Source organism: Lygodium microphyllum, chromosome 3 (genome assembly GCF_053477565.2).
Source record: "Lygodium microphyllum isolate KBCC chromosome 3, Lygodium_microphyllum_v1.1.10, whole genome shotgun sequence".
Lineage (NCBI taxonomy): Eukaryota > Viridiplantae > Streptophyta > Polypodiopsida > Schizaeales > Lygodiaceae > Lygodium > Lygodium microphyllum.
In genome coordinates, this window is record NC_141137.1 from 48766740 (window position 1) to 48792519 (window position 25780).

The 25780-nt window shown below is 42.6% G+C and overlaps 1 protein-coding gene across 3 annotated transcripts in view; it reads left to right on the forward strand.

Moving 5' to 3' along the window:
- The first annotated feature begins 214 nt into the window (after window positions 1-214).
- LOC148038307 (UBX domain-containing protein) overlaps window positions 215-25780 on the forward strand; it is a 30939-nt gene continuing 5373 nt past the window's right edge. For 2 of the 3 annotated variants that reach the window (XR_015689338.1, XM_087670429.1), the window contains exon 1: window positions 374-1491. Coding sequence is in view for 2 of the 3 variants with exons in the window: in XM_087670429.1 (XP_087526555.1) it covers window positions 622-1491 (870 nt within the window). In the remaining variant the exon portion in view is untranslated. Of the gene's footprint in view, window positions 350-373; window positions 1492-25780 lie in introns of those variants that run through there. The other variant, XM_087670434.1, reaches the window with a different exon arrangement.

A 25780-nucleotide genomic window follows, 5' to 3' on the forward strand; every position in this document is an offset into this window, starting at 1 on the left:
AACTTGGTATTCATCATGGATATCATGAGTTGTGTCGAGGATATGATTGAAACCCCTCACAAAAATGAACAAATTGAATGTGATAATCATTGATTGGTTTCAATGTGAGTGGTGAGTCAAGAATGTTAAAAAATCAAGCTTATTAGGGGTAGATGTGAGCCATGTGGTGTGTCAAGAATGCAAAAACCAAGTTAAACCAAGCACCTTAGGTAGCTCACAAGCATGGATGGCGAAGCGAAAGCATTCGATGCGAGGCGGGAGGAAGAGAATGCTAGGGTGAACAGCACCTTGGTGAGTGTGGAAGAAATTGCCGTGTGACCTAAATTCTGAACGGATGGAGGCGACTTAAGTCAGTAATTACTGAATTTGCGTTTGATAAGTACACACCGCCACCGTCACACACACACAAAAACAGAGTATTCGTCGTTCTTATTGCCGCAGAAGACGAAGATCGTCGCATCGCAAGGTGGATCCTTTCACGCAGCGAAGAAATTTTGCACAGTTATTGATTATCAGCAGAAGCTCTTCTGTCTGTATCGACCAAATACGCAAATTTGGCAGGGATTCAGTGTACCCCTCTCCCCACGGGCCCTCATTGGCCCCCCCCACAATCATCACGACATGGTGCACAATAATGATGACAAGGTCGCCCACTTCCAGGCCGTCACAGGCTTGGAGGATACCTCACTCTGCGTCCAGATTTTACAGGCCTATGGCTGGGATCTCGATCGCGCTGTCAATTCTATGGCGGACGGTGGGGTCGAAAATTTAACTTTTTTTGATGACGGTAGTCAATTGAACTTGAACACAGAGGCAGGTTTAGGTTCTGATGTTGCTGGTGCTTCCGGCGAAGCCGAGAGAGACAGGGCCCTTTCCATGCAGCCAAGCGGCGCAGACACCAACAGGCTCCCCATCACTGTTTCGCAGCCAGCTGCACCAGGCATAATATGGAGGGTGGCCACCTTGCCCTTTTCTGTCATCAGGGGCAGTTATAATCTGATGTATGGAGCTTTCGGCCTCGGTATGGGGATCGCTGGCGGGGTTTTGTCCCACTCTTTGGGAGCACTTGGATTGGGTGGGACTGGGATCACACAACAAAGGGACGAAGGTTCCCGCCCCCTTCTCCCCATGTCACCAGGGGCTGCTGAAGCTCTTGCTTTCATCAGGAATTTCGAAAGTGAATATGGTGACATGCATCTTGCATTTCAAGCTACAAGTTTCATGGATGCTCTGAGAAGGTCGAGAGAGGAATACAAGTTTCTGTTTGTGTATCTTCATTCCCCAGATCATGAAAATACACCCTTCTTTTGTGAGCACACACTTTGCTCCCAATATGTAGTCGATTTTGTTAACAACAACTTTGTGGTATGGGGTGGTAATGTGAGGGCCAGCGAAGGATTCAGAATGAGCAACAGCCTGAAAGCTTCAACCTTTCCTTTCTGTGCTGTTGTGATGGCTAGTTCAAATCAACGAGTTGCCCTTTTACAACAGGTTGGTCTTGGTTTCTTTTCCTCTAGGCTTCTCACATTCTTTATAGTAGTTTAAGTTTGCTTGTGAACTGATGTTTTTGATTTAAAGGTCTATGTTGCCTTAACCTGGACCCTTCAAGGAAGATCGTCAACTGTCATGGCACATAGATGAAAGGGAACACAAGTAGGATTAGTTTGGCTTATAGGTTTGGGTACTGGTTTGTGGACCTGATAGTGCTATTAAGATTATGTATGAAGCTATTAGTTATTTGGAAAATTTTAAAGTGTACACATATTTCATTAGGATTAGCACCTTGTGGGCAAGCCAGGTTCCAATGTGCTCAGATCTTACCTGGTTATATTTTGTGGGGTTTGAAGAACACATCGTGCAGCATTTCTTAAGGAATATCAAAAGACAGCTTTAGAAAGTGCTTCAAGCTACAATACTGCAGAAGACAAATGTTTTCCATCTATGTACAGTCAATGCAGTAGCTTCTTGGACATGAACCGTACGTAATGAAACTCCAAAGTAAAAACTATACCGAGGGAAGAACTTGTCAACTCTCATTTGTAGGAACCCCATTAACTCGTGGCTCGTATTTCATCTATGCGCATTCCGCTGGTATGTCTTGAACATGAATTCACAATTCATGTAATGTGTGTAATAGTTTCTTGTCTTGGTGCGTAGAGTGCTTTGGATTCCATGCAATTTGAGGTATATGGTATATCCCCACTTTGGAACTAGTGTAATTGTATTTTCTTGAGCTTCATAGTGGACAACTCTAGAGGCATTGCATACGAGAACCTTGAAGTAGGATCGTGCGGCCTTATGGGATTGACTCAACTCTAGAGCCCAATCTTTCCTCTTTACGAGCTTACATGATTTTGTCCTAGTGCATGTGCACAGGTTGTGCAAAGTAGTGGAAGTGTGGACAAAAGTTGCTTCTTTGTACAACCAAAAGACGTTTGCCCATTGGATTACTCTCGAGAATGAATTGCGGATGCTTGCTGTTGATTCTTCTTTCATGAAGAATCATATCAACATGTTGGAGGACATGAGGGATGAGCTCGCGTCCCTTGGCAGGATGATCTCTTCAAAGGATATGGCTATGATTCTTTTGACTCAGTTGACATCTCCTCGGTTTGATGTCTTCTACACCAGCCTTCTTACATCGTTGACCTGTGAGAAGCTTCTATGGGAGGAGCTTGCCCTCCTTGTTTTAGAGCATGATGAGCGTGCCAAAGAGGTAGCCAGTGGATCCACCTTCACCAAATCTTTTGTTGTATGTTTGGAAGGGGGAACCAAGAAGAATGGGAAGTGTAAGGCTAAAAGAGAGAAGAGTTATTTGTTGAGAAACCATTTCTTTAGTTCATCATCTTCAGTTAGAGTTTTGCTCTGACAGCCCCAAAAAGTGTTGGCGCCCTAATTTTTGGGTACGTTATCAGTGGGCGCTACCCTAGACTGAGTATGCCTATTTATAGGCCATCTCTTCACACATTCAATACTCACTGTTCAATCTTCACCTCTCTCCTTCAATTATTAGACACCTCTCCACTGCCCCCACACCCCTTGTAGGAGGACATTGAGGTTCGTGGTTGGTGGCTTCTTCCTTAGCATCTTCATCATCTGCTGGCGTCATCCTCACATCTTGGCGACAACCCATACACCTTGGTGACAGCTCATACACCCTAGCAACCATCCTCTACAGTTGGCGTCAGCCTCTCTCCATCATGTAGGCACTCCTTGCTTGTGTTTTAGCCTCTAGAGGCCTTCCCCATAGTTGGCATCTTCCCAACAGGTCCTACACCTTGCATTTTGAACCTCCAGCCATCTGGTGTCTGTATCCTCAGCTGGCGTCATCTTCTCCAAGCCCTCCACATTGCGTTTGATCATCCTTGTGGCTTCTGCTCTGACTGGCTACCTTCTCTACAGTTGGCGTCATCATTTGAGGCTGTTATGAGTCTGCGTTTGGTATCCTGGCCCCCACTTCCATCCTGTGTTTTGCAGCCCAGACTCTCCTCCGGGCATCAGAGGACTACATTTTACTCCCTCAATAGTTGATGATCACTCTCCTCCACTTAGATGGCATCAGAGGACTGCGCTTCGCTCCCTTGACAGTTATCCTTCACCTTCAGTATACATCTTTGATATCCCTATTGCCGGAGGACTGCGTTTCGCTCCCTTCACTGTGGAGATACCCTACAGGTGCTGCCGCTTGATTCAGACAGGAAAGTGCAGTTAACTTCTGAGCTTCGGCTCCACTGTATTAGCTTTTCTCATTATAGCACGATTCAATGCATCATCATGGTGCTCTTTTGAGTTTCTTTTCTTTCTCAGTGTTTGCCGTACACACTCTGTGTTCCACCTCGCAAACCCTACTGTCTCTCTGGTACGTCGTTTTTCTCGACGTTCTTTAGGTTCTGTCTCTGACTGGGAGAAGCCTAAATGCCCATATTGTGGGAAGGGACACATTCAGAGGAGAAATGTTGAAAGAAGTACCCTTACCTTTGTCCAGGAGCGAAGGATGGAGCTAAAACATCCGAGCCTTCTACCTCTACTCCAACGGTTATCCATGAGTCAGTGTTCCTTTATATTGTTGACTTAGAGGAGCCTTCTTCAATGGTTGCCTCATGTTCTGAGAGGCCTTGGCTGGTTGATAGTGGAGCTTCTACTCATATGACCCCGTGAGGTAACTTGTTGCAAGATCTATGCCCTTCTGAGGGTTCAATCACTATTGATGACATTGTAACGGTGCCTATTAGTGGTGTTGACACTTTGTCTTTATTTCCAGACTGTGCGTCGTGCTTCCTTTCACAAGCCCTTTATGTTTCAGATTTGGGTTTTCCACTCCTCTCAATTCATGGCTTTAGTAGGCTTGGTACCTGGGTTGTCTTCACCGAGCAGGCGGTTTCTCTTATACAAGGTTCTCCGAGCCAATTGTCTATTGCTACATATGTTTCCACTTCTATATCGTCTTTTCCATAGTTCCTTCCCATTCCCTACCCTCTCCTCTGGTGGTTCCCTCGTACCTCTATCCCTTTCAGAAGGGGACATCTTGGTGATGTGGCTGTGGATTTCCTAGCCCCTAGTGTTTCAATAGGGGTTTCCCAGGATTGTGAGGAGCTTCTTCATTGGCAATCTTCATTGACATTGGCGTTCCACTTGTTGCCCCAGGATCCGTTTCCTCCTTGTCCTTCTACCACATCCAAGTTTTGAGAGGAGGTGTTAGTAGTCATGTTTGTTATACCTTGTCGTCTCCTACTTGTGAGCCTTAGTCCGAGTTAGATGAGGACTCTAGGAGCTTTGCTCTATCTACCACTTGTCTTGATGGAGAAGGTAGCTCATTCTAGAGCACTCGATTTATTGCATTTTAGTGCATTTTCTCCTCTAGTTGGGATTTTATATGCATTTCTCAGGCAATTTTTGCATTCTTCAGCTTGTTTCACTTGTTGGACATTGTCCATCCTTTTTGGGATTTTTTTGGCATTTTTACCAGCATTAAATGCTAGTTGGCCACATTTTTGGCCCTAGATTTTAGGTCGGTTAGTTTTTGGGATTTTTGGCTATTTATAGCCATTTCCCACTTGGTAGTCATATATATTATTATCTTTCCTCCTTCCTTGGTAGGTAGACACTCCGACTCCATCATCTTCCTCCATCTCCAATGCTATCGTCATTTGTAGTCGAGTGTGTGCGAGAATCGAGACAAAATATACCTGAGATATGCATAGTGAGAGAGGGGGTGAGTGTAGAGTTTAGAGTAGAGAGTGGGAGCATGACACTCAATGTGTGGGTACTATCAAAAGTGTACCACTTTAGGTTTTTGATAATATATATTAAGTACAAGTGTAAGGGTGTATGCACACCTGAACACCGTAAACGGCATGGTGAGTCTTTATTCCCAATAACCTCCCATGTAAAGGCAATGTGCCTGAAGGTAGAGGAAAGAATTAGCTAAGTCTATGTATGTACAAAGCTGAAATACATATATACTATCCAATCCCCATCATCTGGCGGCAACGAGCAAACAGCTTTGTTGGAAGACCCTTTGTGAGAAGGTCTGCAGGGTTATCATTTGTATGTACCTTGACCTACTCAATGCTCTTGCTATCAAGTACATCCCTGATAAAATGGTACTTCACTTGTATGTGTGTAAACGCTCCGAACAACGTAGTATGCTTAACAATTATGATATTCACTTGTTTTCGAGATTTAATATAAAAGAGAATAAACACTTAAAGCTGAAAATGAAAATTACTCACAAAATTACAGCCATGAAAATGTAAAAGTAATGGAGACAAGATTGAGGGTTGAAGATGGGCAACCCCCCCCCCCGAAGGAAATGTATTTCTGCTCAGCCCAAGTCCCTTAGGGAAGAGCTCAGTTACAATCAACCTGAGAGTGAGGAGAAGTAATTCTCACTCTCACAAGATCATGCAAAGATGTACAAACACACATGCATTATCTATTATGCAATGATAAGAACTGATTTCTTTACAGTATGAGAGAAGAAAGAGGGGAAATCAGCCTTTCTCCATCGTTGATCAGCAGTACATGGATAGGGCTTGCTTCTTGTTGCTAAAATGGAAGAAAGAGCTCGAGAAGGAGGTGCTGTAATGAATTTACAGGCTTGCTGTCCTATAAAACAGCAGTGATAGAAGAGGGAATATGGAGGAATTTGATAATGGAGTAGTGGGGGATGATGATGGGGATGGTGTTAGCAGAGTATTTGTCAGCTCATGTGTGAGTCTGAGCTTGATCTGGGCTGGGCATTTTTATTAGGTATTTTAGGTTTTTTCTGGTGTGGCATTTTATGCCAGTGGAGCATTTTTATGCACAAGTCGGCCAGCATTAATGCTGTGCGACCAACATTATTGCTCCCCACTTTTTCAGCCTATTTATACTCAGCGCTCCTCCTCAGTCATTATCATCACCTTCACCATCTGCAGACTCTGTGGAGAGAGGAGCCAGTGCCAGTGCCCACGCAGCCAGTGACTCACTGTTGTATGCGACTGTCTCGTGTTTAGATATATGGATTTCATTTCCCGTGCATACATCTGAGTTCTCATCTGTATCTTGTTGATTTCTTTTCTCTTTTTGTCTTGTGTTTCAGCAGTTTATTTCAGCACATGTTTATGCTTCCACCGTTGCTCCACTTCTGACATGGTATCAGATTTCAGGATCTGTGCTCCTGCTGTGTTTTCTTGCTGATTTCAGGACTGTTTTGTATCCCTGCTGATCAGGTGACTGCTGTCGCAGCCAGGCGACCTGTTTTGGGGCTGTTTTCAGCCTGCGTTTTTTGCAGTTTTGCCATGGCCTGCTGCCTACGCACCCTCTACTGCCTGCGTTTTTCATCTGCAGCTGCTGGCGACAGTTTTCTACCTGTTTTTCTCCAGTTTACAGCCTGCGTTTTGCTGATTCCGCATCTCTCGTGGCTGGGTGACTGTTAATTCAGGCCGTTTTTGCTGTTTTTGGCAGTTTTCGACTGATTTTTTGACTTTCTGCAGCAGATTTTGTCTTCTATTGATAAGATTTTGGGTTATATTGCATGTGAACTCTCATTTTCTGCAGTCTGTGCTTGTGTTTTGGCTGTGTTTCCTCTCTACCTTCCATATGGCTCCTCCATGCACTTCCACTGATGATAAGTTACATGGACCTGATTATCTCACATGGAGTGCTATCATGAAAGCTTGGTTTGTGCAGAAGCGGTTATGGTACATCGTCTGTGGAGCTATTGCTCGACCTCTCCGTCCTTTTCCTCTTCTTGAAGACTTTGATGAGGGCAACCATGAGGAAGCAGTGCTCACATGGGACTCAGACGATGCCTGTGCTTACTCGGCGTTGCTTCGGTGTATTTCTAAAGCGGTCTTACCGGCGGTTACCTCTTGTAAGACATCTCCTGAAGTATGGCAGAAGTTGCAGTAGATGTACGAGGCACCTTCCACCATGCGGGCCGTCACACTTTATGGCCAGCTCCAGCAGATGAAGTTTGAGCCGAAAGATACTATTCAGTTTTTTCTTCTTCGTGTTACGCAGGTACAGGACCAGCTTCGGCACATGCAATCTGCTTTTCTCGAGGCGCATCTCGTCGGGACGGTCCTCTACAAGCTCCCCCCGGAGTTTGATGGAGTGGCCAATGCTGTGCGGGTGCAGACATCATCGACTCCTGTCAGTTTTACACATATGACCTCAATGCTTCTTGAGCATGAGACATCCTTGAGATTACAGGGGCGGCTTCCGGCACATTATGGAGGCGAGGCTTATGTAGCTTTAGAGAGGGGTGACGAGAAGAAGTCGAAGGCCCAGTGTTACCACTGTGGCAAGAAGGGACATTTGCGAAAGGACTGCAAGAAGTTAGCAGCTTCCAGGAAGGAGCAGAAGACGAAGCGGGATGTTGACTCTACCGATGAGTCCTCTCCTTTATCAGACTCCGACTCCGATCCTCCGACCAAGATGAAGTCCAAGGCGCGGAAGGGATCCTCTTCTTCGGATCGCGGGAAGGGCTTGGTGGCCCCTTCCTCGGCTGCTTTCTAGTGGTGGTGATGAGGTCATCCCTCACGACTCTCTTGTGCCAGAGAGGGAGTGTGAGCGGGTGTTCAGATGGGGCAGTCGCACCTCATCTATACTTTTATACAGGTGCACAGGTTCCAGAGAGGGACGTCCCTGACGCATCAACTTCAGTCTGGCGGAATCAAATCTTGGCGCTGGGATTGACATCCAGGTTCATGATGAGTTGGTTATCGGACAGAGAGCGGGAGGCTTTCGTCTGGAGCTCACATGAGGGGACACTTTGGCGGTCTGGCCAAAGGCGGGGAATCCATGGTCACCTATGTTCAGAGGCATTTTTGACAAGATGGTCTTGTATGCTACTGCGAGACATTGGTAATGGACACAGAGACATGCTATGATCTTCTCTATTTTCCGGTGTTTGGTACGATCGACATCGACATCAGGTTCTCTCCGAGGCACCTTGGTGGTGGCTTGATCACCCACTGCTTGGGTATCCATGGTTCTACTTGGTGGTTCTATGTTGCATAGTTTCTGATCCCTTTTCATTGTATTATTGTATTGTATCAGATCACTCATGATCTGAGAGAGGGTGTTAGCAGAGTATTTGTCAGCTCATGTGCGAGTCTGAGCTTGATCTGGGCTGGGCATTTTTATTAGGTATTTTAGGTTTTTTCTGGTGTGGCATTTTATGCCAGTGGAGCATTTTTATGCACCAGTCGGCCAGCATTAATGCTGTTCAACCAGCATTATTGCTCCCCACTTTTTCAGCCTATTTATACTTAGTGCTCCTCAGTCAGTATCATCACCTTCACCATCTGCAGACTCTGTGGAGAGAGGAGCCAGTGCCAGTGCCAGTGCCCACACAGCCAGTGACTCACTATTGTATGCGACTGTCTCGTGTTCAGATATATGGATTCCATTTCCCGTGCATACATCTGAGTTCTCATCTGTATCGTGTTGATTTCTTTTCTCTTTTTGTCTTGTGTTTCAGCAGTTTATTTCAGCACATGTTTATGCTTCCACCGCTGCCCCACTTCTGACAGATGGATGGGGCCAGTTTCTGGCTATTTGTGGGTGCTGTACATGAGTTTACAGCAAAGAAAAATGATGCTGAATGAAGAAAAACGAGCTCTTATTTATAGGAGAGGGAAGAGCTAGTACAAAAGGGGAAAGTGGAGTAGCACAAGACAAGTGTCCAGCCACATGTCATGAGATGTGACAAGTGGTGGGACACTTGGAAACTTGTGTGACAAGTGTCTTGACACTTGTCTCTTCTCTATGGCCTTACTTTTTGGGCTGAATACTGTCAAGAATAGAAACAACCAAATTTAGTAAGCACAGTCAGGGTACAGAATTTACTATTTTTAGAATGTCATCCCTATTTTTTAGGACTAGCATTTTTAGGCTAATTCGAGGCTCCTAAAATTTAGGGACCCCCCAATATGGGTGTCATATGAAAGCTTTTTCCGTGTACATCGCAAAAACGGTATCAGAATCTTCATGTGACTTTCCTATGCAAAGAAATGTGCATTTCAAGCTTTCAGCCCACACATGCACATTGTACGAGCATTTCATGATCATGCCATCTTGTTGATTGTAACTGTTTGTTCTGACGGATCTAGCCCACACTTCAAGGCATCAATCCTTTCTGTGTGCGAGTCTAACCCTGATATGCGTGAGTTCTGGTCACAGGCGCCCAATTGGCCATATAGGTGGAAGTGTGAACTATCTTTTCTCTAACCCACTGCGTGGGTCCACCATAACCTGTGACCACTCATCAGTGGCCAGCTCCAATGCACTTTTCTTTATATCTAATTAGTGCAAAGGAAACAAATTTAATAAATCATTATATAGTCAAATTAATGAAAAAGGATACAAATTCTGTTTCTATAGAGTTGTGACAATGTGCTTTGTCTTTGCATGAAAGATAGGATTCTGTGTTAGCATGATAGCAATCTAAATGTCACAGTGGAGGGTAGAAATCCCTGTAATGCCAAGCTCTCTCACCAGACGTGAAAGCTATAAAGCCTCCTTGCATGCCTTAGTGGCAGCCACATACTCTACCTCTGTAGTAGACAATGCAACACACTTTTGCAGCTTGGATATCCAAGAGATTGCTTCCCTTGTAAATGTTAACACATATCCTAAAGTAGACTTCTTGCTGTTAGGATGACTAGCATAGTTTGTATCCATGAAGCCAACAATAGATGACTTCTGCTTCCCAAAGCAGATACACAAATCCTTTGTGTCCTTAAGGTATCTCATGATACCCTTCATTGCTTCCCAATGCTTTTTGCCAGGATATGCCATGTATCTGCCAACCACTCCCACTGCAAATGCAATGCCAGGACATGTAGCAACCATAGCATATATCAAGCTACCAACAACTGAAGCATAAGGAATCTTGGCCATCTCAGCCTTTCCATCATCAGATATAGGGCTGTCATCTCCACTAAGTTTCACATATGGAGATAACGGTACACCAATTGCTTTCCTCCCCCCCAAAAACAATCCCGTTTGTAGTGCCCTTTCTTGCCACAATGATGTCAGTTCACATTTTTGCCACAAGTCTTGCTGCGTGCTCTATTTTTAGAATTGCCCTTTTGCTGAAATTTGCCCCTAGTGTGCAATGCATTAGAAGACTTGTTTGCTGAAATATTTTACGTGTTGAGTTCTTCCATCAGCAAAGAACTCTCCACATTAGAATATAACAGCTGAGCATTTGAGTTACTCAAAGCTGCCCGGAAAGTATCCCAACTTTCAGGTAAAGTGCATAGCAAGAAAGTAGCCTTGAACTCATCATCAATATGGAAATCCAAAGCAATCAGCTGACTGAAAATTGAGTCGAACTCATTCAAATGTACAAACATGGTTGTACCTTCCTTCATGCGAAAGTCCATTAACTTTTTCAGCCAATAAACCTTGCTGGCTGCACTTTTCTGAGCATACAATTCTTCAAGTCTCTACCACATTGCATATGTTGAATTCAGCTTCTCAATGCTATAGAGCAAGTTGTCTGACATTGAGAGCTTAATGGTAGAGTGTGCAAGCTCATCCAAATCATCCCACTCTTCTTGTTCCATACCTGCCGGCTTTATTCCCTTCGCTTTGATGGGCTTCACTTGTTTCTTTTGCACCAAGACATTGTAGCACTGTTTTTGCCATATTGCAAAATTGTGTGCACCTTCAAGCTTTTTGATGTGCAAAAGGTTGCTGTTGACACTATTTCCAGCCATAATTTGCAGCACTAAATTGACTCAAAAGTCAACAAATGCAAGCCCAAGTGTCACACAAATGACCACGGTACATTGCAAGCACCAACGAGGAGTGAAAACTAAGAAATTGCAGAAATTTCAGATCTGCAAATTGATTTCCAGAAATAGAGAATGTTTGCTATTGCACTCCACAAGTAATTCTAGCCACATTTAGAGGCCAATGCACCAATTACATGCGAAATCCCCAAAATTTGATTGCCAGTTTTGCTCCAAAAGCATTATTGGGTACAAATTTGACAATTTTGGTTAAAAGCCCCAAATTTTCAAAAGGAAATCTGTCCAGACTGCATTGATGCATGTACCCAAGTGCATATACCGGGCAATTCTTGCACAAATTGATGAATTTCTGTAAAAGCCCCAATTTTCTCGGGTTTAGTGTGCACAAATTTCAATAAAAGTGAAAAAATTTCACTAAAATGTGAAAAGCCCCAAATTTTTCGAGAAAATGTGCATTGATTTTGCAATTTCCGAGTCAAATTATCATGTTCTACATCAAAGTCCCCAAATCTGGAAAAAGCCCCAAAATACTGGGTCAAAATTGCACACTATGCTTGGGCATGCGAACGTCTTGCAATGAGAGAGGGAAAAATTGCAGGAAATAATTAAAAAATTGTCTAAAGATTATTTGTCGCATGTTGCTTGCTTGTGTTGACTTGCCCCATTGCCTGCAACTTGTCACTCGTCGTATCTACCTAACGGCACTTCTTACTTGTCTTTTGCCTTGTCACATGCCACTTGGTCATTTGCTTGCTGCGTCTGTCGACTATTAGATCTATGCCCACTAGTCCGCCAACTGCCTCCATTAGGCAGTCGCCTACTCACGTCGATTGCTGACTCTGACCTATGCTTGTTGAACACTGACGATTGCTGTTAACACCTCATGCTTGAGGTCGCCTGACCAGCCTATGCCTGTCCAACTTTGAGAAGCGTGCACTCCTCGTGCTTTGATACCAGTTTGTAGTCGAGTGTGCATGAGGATTGAGATAGAGTACATGTGAGATATGCATAGTGAGAGAGGGGGTGAGTGCAGAGTTTAGAGTAGAGAGTGAGAGCACGACACTCAATGTGTAGGTACCATAAAAAATGTACCAATTTAGGTTTTTGATAATATATAAAGTACAAGTGTAAGGGTGCGTGCACACTCGAATACCGTAAAAGGTACGGTGAGCCTTTATTCCCAACATCATCATCAACTTGATTTGGTGCCCTCACTGACGCTGTGAGCTGTATGGAGGGATTGATCAATCCTTCTGTATTTAGCATTTGTTCCTTGTTGAGTGCAAGTTTCTTTTCTTCTTCTCTTGCAGATACTCTCTCTCTCTTTCTTTGTGTATGAGTTCCTTCTTCCATTGCACACTCACAATCACAACCTATAGGGTTTGTGATTAAGGGAAAAGAGCACATGGTTTGCAAGTTGCATAAGGCTCTTTATGGTCTCAAATAGGCTTGTTGTGCATGATACTCTAAAATTGATGCTTATTTGGCTAGCTAAGGGTTCAAGAATAGTCCAATTGCTCCTACTCTATACATTAAAAATGAGTGGAGGGACTTGCTGATTATCATTCTTTATGTGGATGACATGTTGCTCATTGGACCTAAAGAGGATAAAATTGCAGATTTCAAGGCTGAATTGAAACATGCATTTGGTATGTTAGATATGGGCTGCCTACACTACTATTTGGGGATTTAGTTCACCCAACAAAGTTAGCATGGTATCATCATATCATAGTCACAGTATGTGGACAAGCTTTTACATAGGTTTAACATGCAAGATTGCAAATCTATGTGCACTCCCATGAAGCCAAGCTTAAAGCTGTCTTTGCATGATGGTAAAGAGATGTATGATGTTGCAATTCACAGCTAGGCTGTTGGCTATCTTATTTATCTTTGCAACACATGCCTTGATATTAAGTATGCAGTATCTCAGGTGAGCAGTTATATGCACAACCCACAGCCCATACATTGGCAAACTGTTAAGCGGATCTTCAAATATTTGCAAGGTACTCAGTCACATGGGCAATGGCCATGTAATTTGTGCGGTATGGACACTTTAAGAAGTGTCCGTGTAGTGTGTGCGTACCTAGTGTCCTTCGACATTAAAGTAGTGACACTAGGGACTAGAGTAAGTTAGCCCAACTCTAGTTAGTTAGTGGAAGGCTGGTGAGGTTGACCTATGACCTAAACTTGTGTTGTACTTTCATTCTTATCTTTTAGTTCAGTAAGTACACTCTACTCTCTTGCTTCAGCTCACTCATTGTCACTCTTGTTTCTCTCTCCTCCATAGCTGATACATTTCTCACTTTGCTACCTTGCGTGTAGTTTGCACTTGTTTTTCTCTACTCTCCATCCTCTTTTACTACTACTCACTCTCATTAGTTGTTGCTGTTGTTTGCTTCCCTCCTTGCGATCTATTGCTGTCTACAGCCCTAATCCCTATATCCCTCATCCTTGCATTGCCTAATCCTTTTCCTTTTCTATCCTCACTACTTGAAGCTCTTTTCCCTCAGATTTGCAGTTGTATTCTCTCAAAGTTAGATGATGCGGAGTGACTCTTTAGATCATAGATGATAGTGGATGCATCATGATTCATACTAGATAGATCTAAGAATCAAGATCACAATCATTTTGGCAATACCTTCTACGTTGTACTTCGTAGACTTATTGATCATGTTCATGGATCATTTGGCATTTGAATGATGTTGCATGCATTTATTTTTCGTGTCATTGTTTAATATGCACTCTCCTTTTTGAGTCTACATGACATAAAATGAAAATATGAGTCTGTAACTATTCATTCTGGACATCATTGCTCATTATATATTGAAGTCTTATATATTGAGTTCTAAATCCTAAATCTTCCATGTTTTTAAAACTCATGGATTGTGATTTTACAAACTTTGATAGAATCATGCATACTCGTCAAATCTCTTTTGATGTCACATGTATACTCTATATTGTTGAAGAATTCAAGTATTTTTGTGTTAAGAATGGTATTACCCCTTTATATATGTGTGTAATATAGAGATATTCCTAGAAATAGACATAAAATCCATTTTCCTATTTTGCCGTTTCGGCCTCGGGCCGAAACTCCATTTTGTGACTCCAAAATGTGTTTCTGTTTCGCCGTTTTTGAAACTCTAGGAAATTTTGGAATATACTATAATTCAACCCCTAGGGCTGAACCATACATGACCTAACTTCATGGTAAAAGAACTAAGAAAATAAAACATTGCACACATTTCATATTGGAGAGTCACACAACCAGTACAACTCAACCTTGAAACTTGGATTTTCATTAACTTGAGCTTATAAAGCATCACAATGCCACATAGTGACAAGAAATATCAAGTTTCGACATGCAAAAAGTAATGATTGGTCAATAATTTGTAGCAACAACTAGTCTGAAGAGTCAAGGCAGGAATATATATATATATATATATATATATATGCAATAATTACCCACATTTGAAACAGGCTTTCCCACCTTGGAAATCTTGATACCCATATTCTTGAATCTATCTATCTATGATAGCTCTAGTTGGAAATCCCAAACTTGTTTGATGTAATTAGCCTCCCATATATTGAATCTCATGCTGTGGGAATAAAGACCGAGTGAGATGGGGTTGTGAAATGATCCCCTAGGATCCAACTTACACAAGAGACATGACACAAGCCATGCCCACGATGAAAAACATAAAGGCAATGGACGTTAGACTCACCTCCTAACCATAGAGCTAAATGGGCCCACCCTAAGCACCCTCATTTGAAATGGGCTTTCCCACATTGCTAATCTTGATGCCTATGCCCACGTGTATGAATCCATCTATATCTATGATAGCTTTGGTTGGGAATCCCAAACTTATGTGATGTAACTAGCCTCCCAAGTACTAAAGCACATGCCGTGGGAATGAACACTGAGTGAGATGTGTTAGCAGGTTTGTCAGCTCATGTGTGAGTTTGTGCATGCCTATCAACGTTGGGCACATTGTCTTTTATTTAGGCATTTTTTAGTCATTTTTGTGTAGCATTTATAGCATTTTATGCCAGTCAGCCAGCATTTACCAGCTGCCATTTTAGGCCTACTGCTCCTCTTCCAATTCAGTCATCATCATTCTTCATGTGGTCTTCCTATTGGAGAGAGGAGCCAGTGCCGTTGTCCACGCAGCTATTCTTGTGCACATCTTTTGAGTTGTCTTCTTTTACAGTATTCTTTTCTTTTCTTTCTCTCGTGTCTTGTGTTTAGTAGTTAATTTCAGCACTTGTCTATGTTGTCATTACTGCAGCACTTATGATATGATATTAGATTGCAATAATGCAGCGATCTACTGCTGGTGGTTTTCAGCCTGTGTTTACTCAGCTGTTTCCTGCGTTTTCAGCTTGCACCTCGATTCCAACCTGCAATCGTCAGTTTGCTGCATTCAATGCTCAACCAATGTGTGTTTTTGTTTTTTTGCCCCTAACCGTAGTTGGGCGATTGTTTGTACAGGCCGTTTTTGCTGTTTTTGGCATTATTTGACTGGTCTTTCTTCATTTTGTAGAAGTTTCCCTTCTTTTTTGATCAGATTTTTGGCTACATTGCATGTGAACTCTCATTTTGTGCAGTCTTTGTTGTAATTGACTATTTTATATGGAGTGGTGTGATGAAAGCCTAGTTTGTGTTTAAGTAGATTTGGTACATTGTATGTGGAGCTATTCCTCGGCCTCAACGTCCTTTTTCTCTTCTTGAAGATTTTAACGAGGACAACCATGAGGAAGTTGTGTTTATATGGGATTCGGACAATGTACGTGCGTATTATGCTCTATTTCGGTGTATTTCTAAAGAAGTTGTATTGGTAGTTACCTCTTACAAGACATTCCCAAAAATATGGTCGAAGCTTCAAATGTTGTATGAGGATCCTTCCACCATGTGTGTTGTGACTTTTTATGGAGAGCTTCAGTAGATGAAGTTTGAGCCGAAGTATACCATTCAGTCTTTTTTACTCCATGCTACATAGGTATAGGACCAGCTTTGACACATGTAGTCTTCCCTTCCAGAGGCACATCTAGTTGGAACAATACTCTATAAGCTCCCCTTGGAGTTTGATGGAGTAGCCAATGCTTTGCGAGTGCGGATATCCTCTACACTTGTAAGCTTTACACATGTCCTTGATGTTGCTTGAGCACGAGGCATCTTTGCGTTTACAAGGGAGACTTCCATCTCATTATGGAGGTTCTAGTGAGGCCTTTACAGCTTTCGAGAGGGGTGTCAGGAGGAAGTCGTTGAAGGCCCAGTGTTATCACTATGGTAAGAAGGGACACTTGCGAAAGGATTGCAAGGAGTAAGGAGCCTCACAGAAGGAGGAGGAGGAGAAGAAGCGAGATGCGGACTCCTTCGATGAGTCATCCTCTTTTCTCAAACTTCGACTCCGACCCTTTTGCCATGGAGAAGTCCAATGCATGGAAGGGGTCCACTTCTTCAGACCGAGGGAAGAGCTTGAGTGCTCCTTCCTCTGCTCTAGAGATGGATGTCCTTGACGCATCGAACGAAGTCAGGAGGTTCAAATCCTGGCGGTGGGATTGACATCCGGGTTCATAATGGGCTGTTATTTGACAGTAAGGAGGATTGGCTCCTAGTGTGAGCTCACATGAGGGGACACTTTGGTAGTCTTGGCCAATGGTGGGGAATCCGTGGTCACATATGTTTAGCAGTATTTTTGACAGAGTGGTCTTGTATGCTATTATGTGACATTGTTGATGGACACATATATTTGCTATGACTCTTCTCTAGTTTCAGGAGCTTCAACAATTGACATCGATATCAGGTTCTCTTCGAGGCACCTTGATGGTGACTTGATTACCCACTGCTTGGGTATCCATGGTTCTACTTTGGTGGTTCTTTGTTGTATGGACTATGATTAGCCTTTGTCATTGTATTAGATCCTCCATGATTTGAGAGAGAGTGTTAGCAGGTTTGTCAGCTCATGTATGAGTTTGTGCATGCCTATTAGGGCTAGAAACAATACCTTTTATTTAGGCATTATTTTAGTGATTTTTGTGTGGCATTTGTGTCATTTTATGTTAGTTGGCCATGTTGGGATAAAGGCTCGTTTTCACCTCCGTGTATAGTCCACTTACATTATTTAGTTGTACATGTGAATACACCCTTACGTGCCCTAAGTATAAATACATTTTATTCTTTGTGTACCGACAATATTTGTTGGTACACTCAAATCTAATTGTACTTTCACTCTCTCACTCACTCACTCACTCTCTCTCTTGCCGTCACTCTCACTCCTCGAACTGCTGCACATCCCTAGTTGAGTTCCAACAACTGGTATCAGAGCACAGATTGCGGGCGCTTCCCAAGACCATTGTGTCAAAAGATGACATACTAGCGAGAGTAGGGTTTGCGGGGAGGAACACAAAGTGAACTCGGTAAACATGGAGAAGAGAAGAGAAGAGAGAAGAAACTCTGATGAATGGAATGATGAAGTTCTGAATCATGGAGTGAATGTGATACAAGGGAACAAGGGTGCCGTAGCACAAGGAAGACGATGAAGATAGCCACGAACTACTGAACTACAATGTCCTCCTAAAGGGGTGTGAGGGTAATGGAGAGACTGGGAAGAAGAGGTGACAGACTGAATGAATCAACCGTAAGGAATGAATGAGAGAGTGGCTTATCAATAGGCACAGTTAGTCTAGGATGGCGCTTATGGAAAGGTGCATCTTGGAGATAACCATGCTTGCAGCATCGATGGGATCGACACTGTACACTTGTCTTTAGACAATGGGCAAGAGCTTGTGTTGAAAGATGTTAGATATGTGCCTGGCATTAAAAAGAGTTTACTATCTGTTGGTCAGCCTGACTTGCATGGTTACACTACACTGTTTGGTGGTGGTTTGTGGAAAGTGAAAAAGGGTTACTGTTAAAAGTTGCCAATTCTATGGGCTGCTCCCAATGTAATTTGTGTGGTGTGGACACTTATTAAAGTGTCAATGTAAGGTGTGTACATCTAGTGTCTTAGAAACTTAAAGTAGTGACATTAGGCTCTAGAGTAAAATAAACCTAACTCTAGTAAGTTGGTGGAAGGCTGGTTAGGTCAACCCTTGACCTAAACATAAGTTGTACTTTCACTCTATCTTTCATTCTAGCAAGTACACTCTTTTCTTTTTGCTTCAGCTCACTCTCTTGCTGTCATTGTCTCTTCTCTCTCTCCATAGCTGGCTGCCATTTTCTAACGTTTTGTTTCAAAGCAGCTCGTACGCGCGGATTCCGTTCGTTAATCGGTGCCATCTTGCCCAAGGTCCTACTGCTGCCAGCTTGGTTCTCAGCTTGAGGAAGAGTTTTCAGCTGCTGTAAGGTGCTGCTGAAGTGGAGGAGGAGCTGTAGTTGAGCCGTCTCTTGTTTACTCCAAATCTGTCCATTTGCTCCAGATCTGTCCAGCTCAGCCATCTGCTCTAGATCTGCTGTTTTCAGCCTGCGCGCAGCCCTGCACGCAGGCCAACGTGCAGTCCCACACGCAGCCCTGCACACAGCCCAAGGAGCTGCTGTTTTGGAAGAGTTGCTGCTGTTTTCAGCTCTGCCCGCCATTTTCTCAGCTCTACAAATTTCTGGAATTTTTAGTCTATTTCAGCCATCTCTTCTTGAATCTCAGCTCGTGCTGCCCAAAAATTTGGGGCTTTTGCTAATTTTTGCTCTCGGAGTTCGAATTGATAACCAATTCGAAGAAATTTCTCAATTTCTTGGACATTCCCACCAAAAATTTGGGGCTTTTCAGTTTTTTTGGATCAGGTACGCATCATGAGGCAGTTTTCAGTTGCTATTCATTGTTGACACGCATCCCAAGGCGACATTTCTACAGAAATTCTAGCTGTAAGGTATAAATTTCTTCAATTTCTTTGAATTTTTAGAAAGAAGTTTGGGGCTTTTGCCCGGCACATACTCCAAGGCAAGCAACAAGCAATACAACAACATTTAATTGTTGTTACAATCAGATCGGGTAGAGAATTTTGAAAAAAATCGGTAAATTTTGTTAAGAATCAGCATTAAGTTGTTGTATTTTGTACTTTTGTGGGCACACATTTCGAGGCGGGTGTGGTACAACAGTATAATGCTGTAATTTATTGGCTGAGTGTTGATTTGGGTGGCATTGTGCACACTTTGGCATTTGAGTGACAGTTTAGTATTTGTTTCTTAATCCCGTGGGTGATTTTGGTACTCTGAGGAGTATACTCTATACTCGAGCATTGAAGTATTTGGCTGTAGATTTTTGTCTATCATTGACAACATGGCACGCCAAGGGAATAATGATCAGAGCAACATTCTTGGTATCCTCACTTAGGAGCAACATCCAAGGGAATAATGATCAGAGCAACATCCTTGGTATCCTCACTCAGGAGGACAAACTTGATGGCTCAAACTACCCACTGTGGAGTTTTATGGTCCATAACCTTCTTGTAGTGAAGGACTTGTGGGACTAAGTTACAGGTGATTTGCAGTGACCAGGAGGCCTTGTACCTCAGACACGTCAGCGTAACGCTCAAGGACATGTTGTTGGTGCTGGTGCTGCTACTGCTGCTGCTCCTTCTCTCCCTCCTACCAAGGATTAGAGGAAATGAGACTTAAAAGATGCACAGACACTTTCTTTGATTGCCTTGTTAGTGAAAAAGGGTAATTACTCCGCATATTCGGTCTTGTAAGACCTCAAAATTAGCATGGGATGTACTTGAGTGTATGTTTGTAGCACGCAATGAGGCGAGGATATCCTATCTCCGCAGAGAGTTGGCCCCTTACATTTGTGGAGTTGGAATGCCTCTTGCTACAAGAGGAATAGACTTCAAAGAATGTGGCATTGCGTTCGGGTGATGTGGCTATCCTTTCCAAGTTCAAAGGCAAAGGAAAAGTCAAGCAAAATGTAAAAACTTAGCAAAAGGGTGATGCTGGACAACCATAAAATAAGGTTGTTTAAGATACAAAAAAGACTAAAAAGAAAGGAAATGCCATTATTGCAAGAAGTCCGGTCACTATATTGATGAATGTAGAAAGAGATTGGCCAAAGAGAAGAAGAAAAACTCCAGTTTGGTTGTCCAAGAAACATCAGCCAACAAATCTACTGATGATGGTACTTTTGTAGAGGAGGACTATGCATTTCTCACATGCAGATATGATTCTTCAATGGCCGATTCACCATTTAATGCTGCTGAAATGTAGCAAACATGGTATTTTGACAGTGGGCCGTCAAAGCATATCACTTCTAGGAAGTGTTTGTTTACCTCTGCATTCTGCCCCTGTTGGGAAGCGTGTTACATGTGTGGACATCAACAGTTATGATGTATGTGGCATTGGGACAATCACTATTACTGTTGTAGATGGTTGTGATTTCATGCTTCTAGATATCTTGTTTGTACTTGGCATTACAAAGAACTTGTTGTCTATCTCTGCTTTTAATAAGCATGGCTTTCAGGTTATCTTTGAGGATGACAAATGCATTGTTAGAGACAGAGAGATGGATTATGCACTTAGGGCTGTTTGGCACACACCTTGCATAAGGGTCTATTTTTGTTGGATACATATGACAGACAATCTCATGATGCTTTAGCAGTCACTACTCTTTCGTTCGCTATGCAAAATGCGGAGCTATGGCATGCCTGCTATGTACACATGAGCCTTGGGAGTTTGATGACCCTTCAGAGGTGTCATATGGTAGATACATTGCCTCTAGTGGAGACTCCACCTCCTCATGCATGTGAGGGATGTATTTTGGGCAAGATGCATAGGTTTGCCTTAAAAAAGGATGGTGCAGTGCGTGTTGTCCGAAAAATGCAGCTTATTTACTCTGATGTTTGTGGTCCCATGAGCACACGTGCAGTTGGAGGTCATCAGTACTTTGTTACATTTATTGATGACTACTCTCGGTATACATGGGTGTATGGGCTGAAGGCAAAATCCGATGTGTTCATGCATTTCAAACATCTTGTTGCAAAGCTTGAAGTTGAAACTAACTTAAAAGTGCAGACACTTCGCACAGATAGAGGGGGGAGTACATGTCTCATGCTTTTGAGACATATTTGCTTGATCATGGCATTACGTATCAAGCCACTGTTAGAATGACTCCTTAGCAAAATGGTGTTGCTAAAAGGAAGAATTGGACTCTTATGGAGATGACTCGTTGTATGCTAAAAAGTAAGGGGCTACCTCATAAATTTTGGCTAGAAGGCCTTTAGTGTGCAAATCATGTATTGAATTGGGTACCCACTAAGACATTGAAGACGATCATACTGTTCGAAGCTTGGCATGGCAAGAAACCCAAAGTAGACTACTTTCGGGTGTTTGGTTGCATAGCCTATGCACATGTTCTGAAAGAGCTTCATGGGAAGCTTGATGATAAGGCTGTAAAATGCATATTTATTTGCTACAGTTCAGAGAGCAAGGGCTATCACTTGTATGACCCACGCACGAAGAAAGTCTTTGTCAGTAGGGATGTCGTATTTGCTGAAAATGCTGCATTTTCACATGATCAGTTTCGAATGCCAGCCATCCATGACATTGGTGATGTCTTTGAGGGTCTTTTGCCACTTACTTTGGAGTCTGTGCCTACTGTAAATGGGAGGACAGACTTAATACAATAAGCTGTTGCTGTACCATATGCTCCCGAACAGTAGGGTATCGATGATGGTTTGCCACATGTAGTGGAAGAAGCAATACAGCATGAAAGGGCTGCTGTAAATGCAGCCAAAACAGTCCCAAGATGGCTATTACAGACTCTCCAAGAGAGTAAAATGGATGCTCCTAAACCTCAACGCATTAGAAGGGCTGCCAGAAGTGCAACAAATGATGCAGGGGGGGCACATTTGATTGATTTTACGGAAGTAGATGATTGTGATGGGCATGTGTTTATGAGCTTACTATTGGATGATGATGAGCTTACTTCCTTGGATGAAGCTCAACAAGATGTACATTGGATGCAAGCCAATGCAAGATGAGTTGGACTCTATTGCCACTAACTCTAGATGAAATCTTATGGATTTACCACCTGGCAAGAAGGCCATTGGCACAAAATAGGTTTTTAAACTCAAACGCAAGGCTGATGGTACAATTGATAGGTATAAAGCATGGTTGGTAGCAAAAGGCTATGTACAAAAGAAGGGCATAGATTATGAAGAAACTTTTGCTTCTACATCCCGTATGAGTATGGTGAGATGTGTGGTTGCTATGGTTGCAAATTATGGCTGGAAAGTACATTAGTTGGATATTATGACAACATTCTTGAATGGGGATTTGCATGAGGATGTTTATGTGTCACAACCTCTAGGGTTTGTGGTTAAAGGAAAAGAGCACATGGTATGCAAGCTGCATAAAGCTCTTTATGGTCTCAAATAGGCTCTTCATGCATGGTACTCCAAAATTGATACTTATTTGGCTAGCAAAGGGTTCAAAAATAGTCCAACTGCTCCTACTCTATACATTAAGAATGAGGGGGGGAGGACTTGCTGATTATCATTCTTTATGTAGATGACATGTTGCTCACTGAACCTACAGAAGAAAAAATTGCAGATTTTAAGGCTGAATTAAAACATACATTTGCTATGTCAGATATGGGCTGCCTACACATTATTCGGGGATTCAGTTCACTCAAAATCAGAATGGTATCATCATGTCACAGTCACAATATGTGGATAAGCTGTTACATAGGTTTAGTATGCAATATTGCAAACCTATGTGCACTCGTATGGAGCCAAGCTTAAAGTTGTTTGTGCATGATGGTGAATAAATGTTTGATGTTGCAATTTACAGCCAGGCTGTTGGTTGTCTTATTTATCTTTGCAGCACACGCCCTGATATTCAATATGCAGTATCTTAGGTGAGCAAGTATATGCATAGCCCACGGGCCATACATTGGCAAGCTGTTAAGCAGATCTTCAGATATTTGCAAGGTACTTAGTCACATGCATTATTATTTCCTAGGGAGGGAGACTTGCACTTACAGGCTTATAGTGATTCAGATTGGGTTGGTGATGTAGACACTAGGCAGTTTACTAGTGGACAGTGTTTCTTTCTAGACCGTTCATGCATTTCATGGCTAAGCAAGAAACAGCCTACAGTGGCTACCTCCTCTTGTGAGGTTGAGTATAGGGCAGCCTTCATGGCAACAGTGGAATGTGTATGGTTGCGCAAATTGTTGATTGATCTACATTTACCATTGGAGGGTCCTACACCCATTCTTTTTGATAGTTAGAGTACTATTGCAGTAGCACGAAATCTTGTCTTTCATGCTTGCACGAAACACATAGAGGTGCATTACCATTATGTCAGAGAGAGATGCTATGCAGGAGAGATCAGCTTGATGTATGTACCTATACAGAAAAATGTTGTAGACATTTTTACCAAGGCACTACCACGCGAGAAGTTTGAGGCTTTTCGAAAGTCCTTAAACTTGTTACCCTTTGGTGATTGATAATCCTTGTACTTCATCACATTGGCATTGCAGGGGGCTGTTAGAATTTGCCGATTCTATGGGCAGTGCCCAATGTAATTTGTGTGGTGTGGACACTTATTAAAGTATCAATATAAGGTGTGTACACCTTGTGTCTTAGAAACTTAAAGTAGTGACACTAGGCTCTAGAGTAAAATAAACCTAACTCTAGTTAGTTGGTGGAAGACTGGTTAGGTCAACCCTTGACCTAAACATAAGTTGTACTTTCACTCTATCTTTCAGTTTAGCAAGTACACTCTTCTTTTTTTGCTTCAGGTCACTCTCTTGTTGTCATTGTCTCTGCTCTCTCTCTCCATAGCTGGCTGCCATTTTCCATTAGTTCCATGCTGATTGCAAAAGGAACCAAGAAGGGCACTTTGTATTGTTTGCATTGTAAAGCTTTGAATGGCAAGTTTCTTGCAGTTGCTCAAATTGGCAGTCACATGGAGTTATGGCATAAGAGATTAGGCCATATGAGCCAGAAAGGACTTGATGTCCTTACCTCTCTGAAGAGGGTTGATGGAAAAGGCTCTAGACTTGACTTTTGTAATGAGTGTCAATTTGGAAAGCAAATAAAAAATTCCTTTTACTCTGGTGTCTCTTGTAAGTTCAATGTCTTGGACTTAGTGCATTCTGATGTATGTAGTATGTCCGTGAAATTGTTGGGTGGTGCTGCATATTTGTCTCCTTTATTGATGATTGTTCCAAAAGGATTTGGGTATACCTGTTGAAAAAGAAAAGTGAAGTGTTTGTTGTTTTTAAAACTTTTCATGCATTTGTGACCACTTAGACATGCAGAAAGCTGAAATGCTTGAGAACTGATAATGGGGTTGAGTTCACATCTACTGAATTCAAGTCCTTTTGTGACTTGTATGGAATTAAGAGGGAGCTTACAGCTCCTTACAACCCTTCTTTAAATGGGGTGGCTGAAAGATATAATAGGACTTTATGTGAAAGAGTGCAGTGCATGCTGTCCACTGCTAATCTCCCTCATGAATTTTGGGGAGAGGTACTCAAAACCGTGGTTCACATTTGCAACTGCTCTCCAAACAGGTCCTTATATAATGGCATTCTTGAGAAGATTTGGTCTGGCAAATCGGCCTCATATGACCATTTACACATATTTGGTTGTGATGCTTTTGTGCATGTTCGAGATGAGTTGAGGAACAAACTTGACCCAAAATCCACCAAAGGCATTTTCATGGGCTATGGTGATGAGGGTGAATTTGGCTACAGAGTATGGCTACCTCAGTCCAAGAAAATTATTCATAGCTGTAATGTTGTGCTTAATGAGGCAAAATTGCTGAAAGGTACTTTAGCCTCTAATGAAGATATGAAAAAGGTCAAATTTCAGAATTTGCAGCCACCTATTACTTCAGATGATGAGCCTCATGGTGTTGTACCACAGACTGAAACTGATGATCAACATGTTATTTTTGAGCCAGATGATGATGGACAGTAAATAAGAGCACAAGGAGGTCATGGACAACAAGATAGACTTGCTGATTATCAAAATGCAGGTGCTGGCAATGAAAATGAGGGTGTTGTACAGCATGAACAACATGTTGAAAATGGCTTACAGTAGCCAGTAAAGGCTAAAAATAACATATCTCCAAATGTAGACCCAATTCTTGAAAATGTTGATCATTGGGTACGCAGGTCTACACGCATAAGAAGGCAACTGCATAGGTTTGACCCCTCCTTGCATTATGTGATGCTTACAGATGAGGGTGTGCCTCCTATATACAAAGAGGCCAAGTCATGCCAATTCAGCAGTAAGTGGGAGCTAGCTATCCAAGAAGAGATTAAATCTTTGTATGCTAATGATACTTAGGATCTTGTGTTGTTGCCCAAAGGAAGGAAGCCCCTTCTAAACAAATGGTTTTACAAAGTAAAGACAGTTGATGGAAAACCCAAGTACAAGGCAAGATTGGTTGCTAAAGGGTATGCACAGAAGGAAGGGATTGACTTCTAAGAGGTCTTCTCACTTGTTGTGAAGATGACCACTCTATGTGTGCTTTTTGCTCTCACTGCTGTCTTGGACTTAGAGCTGCACCAAATGGATGTAAA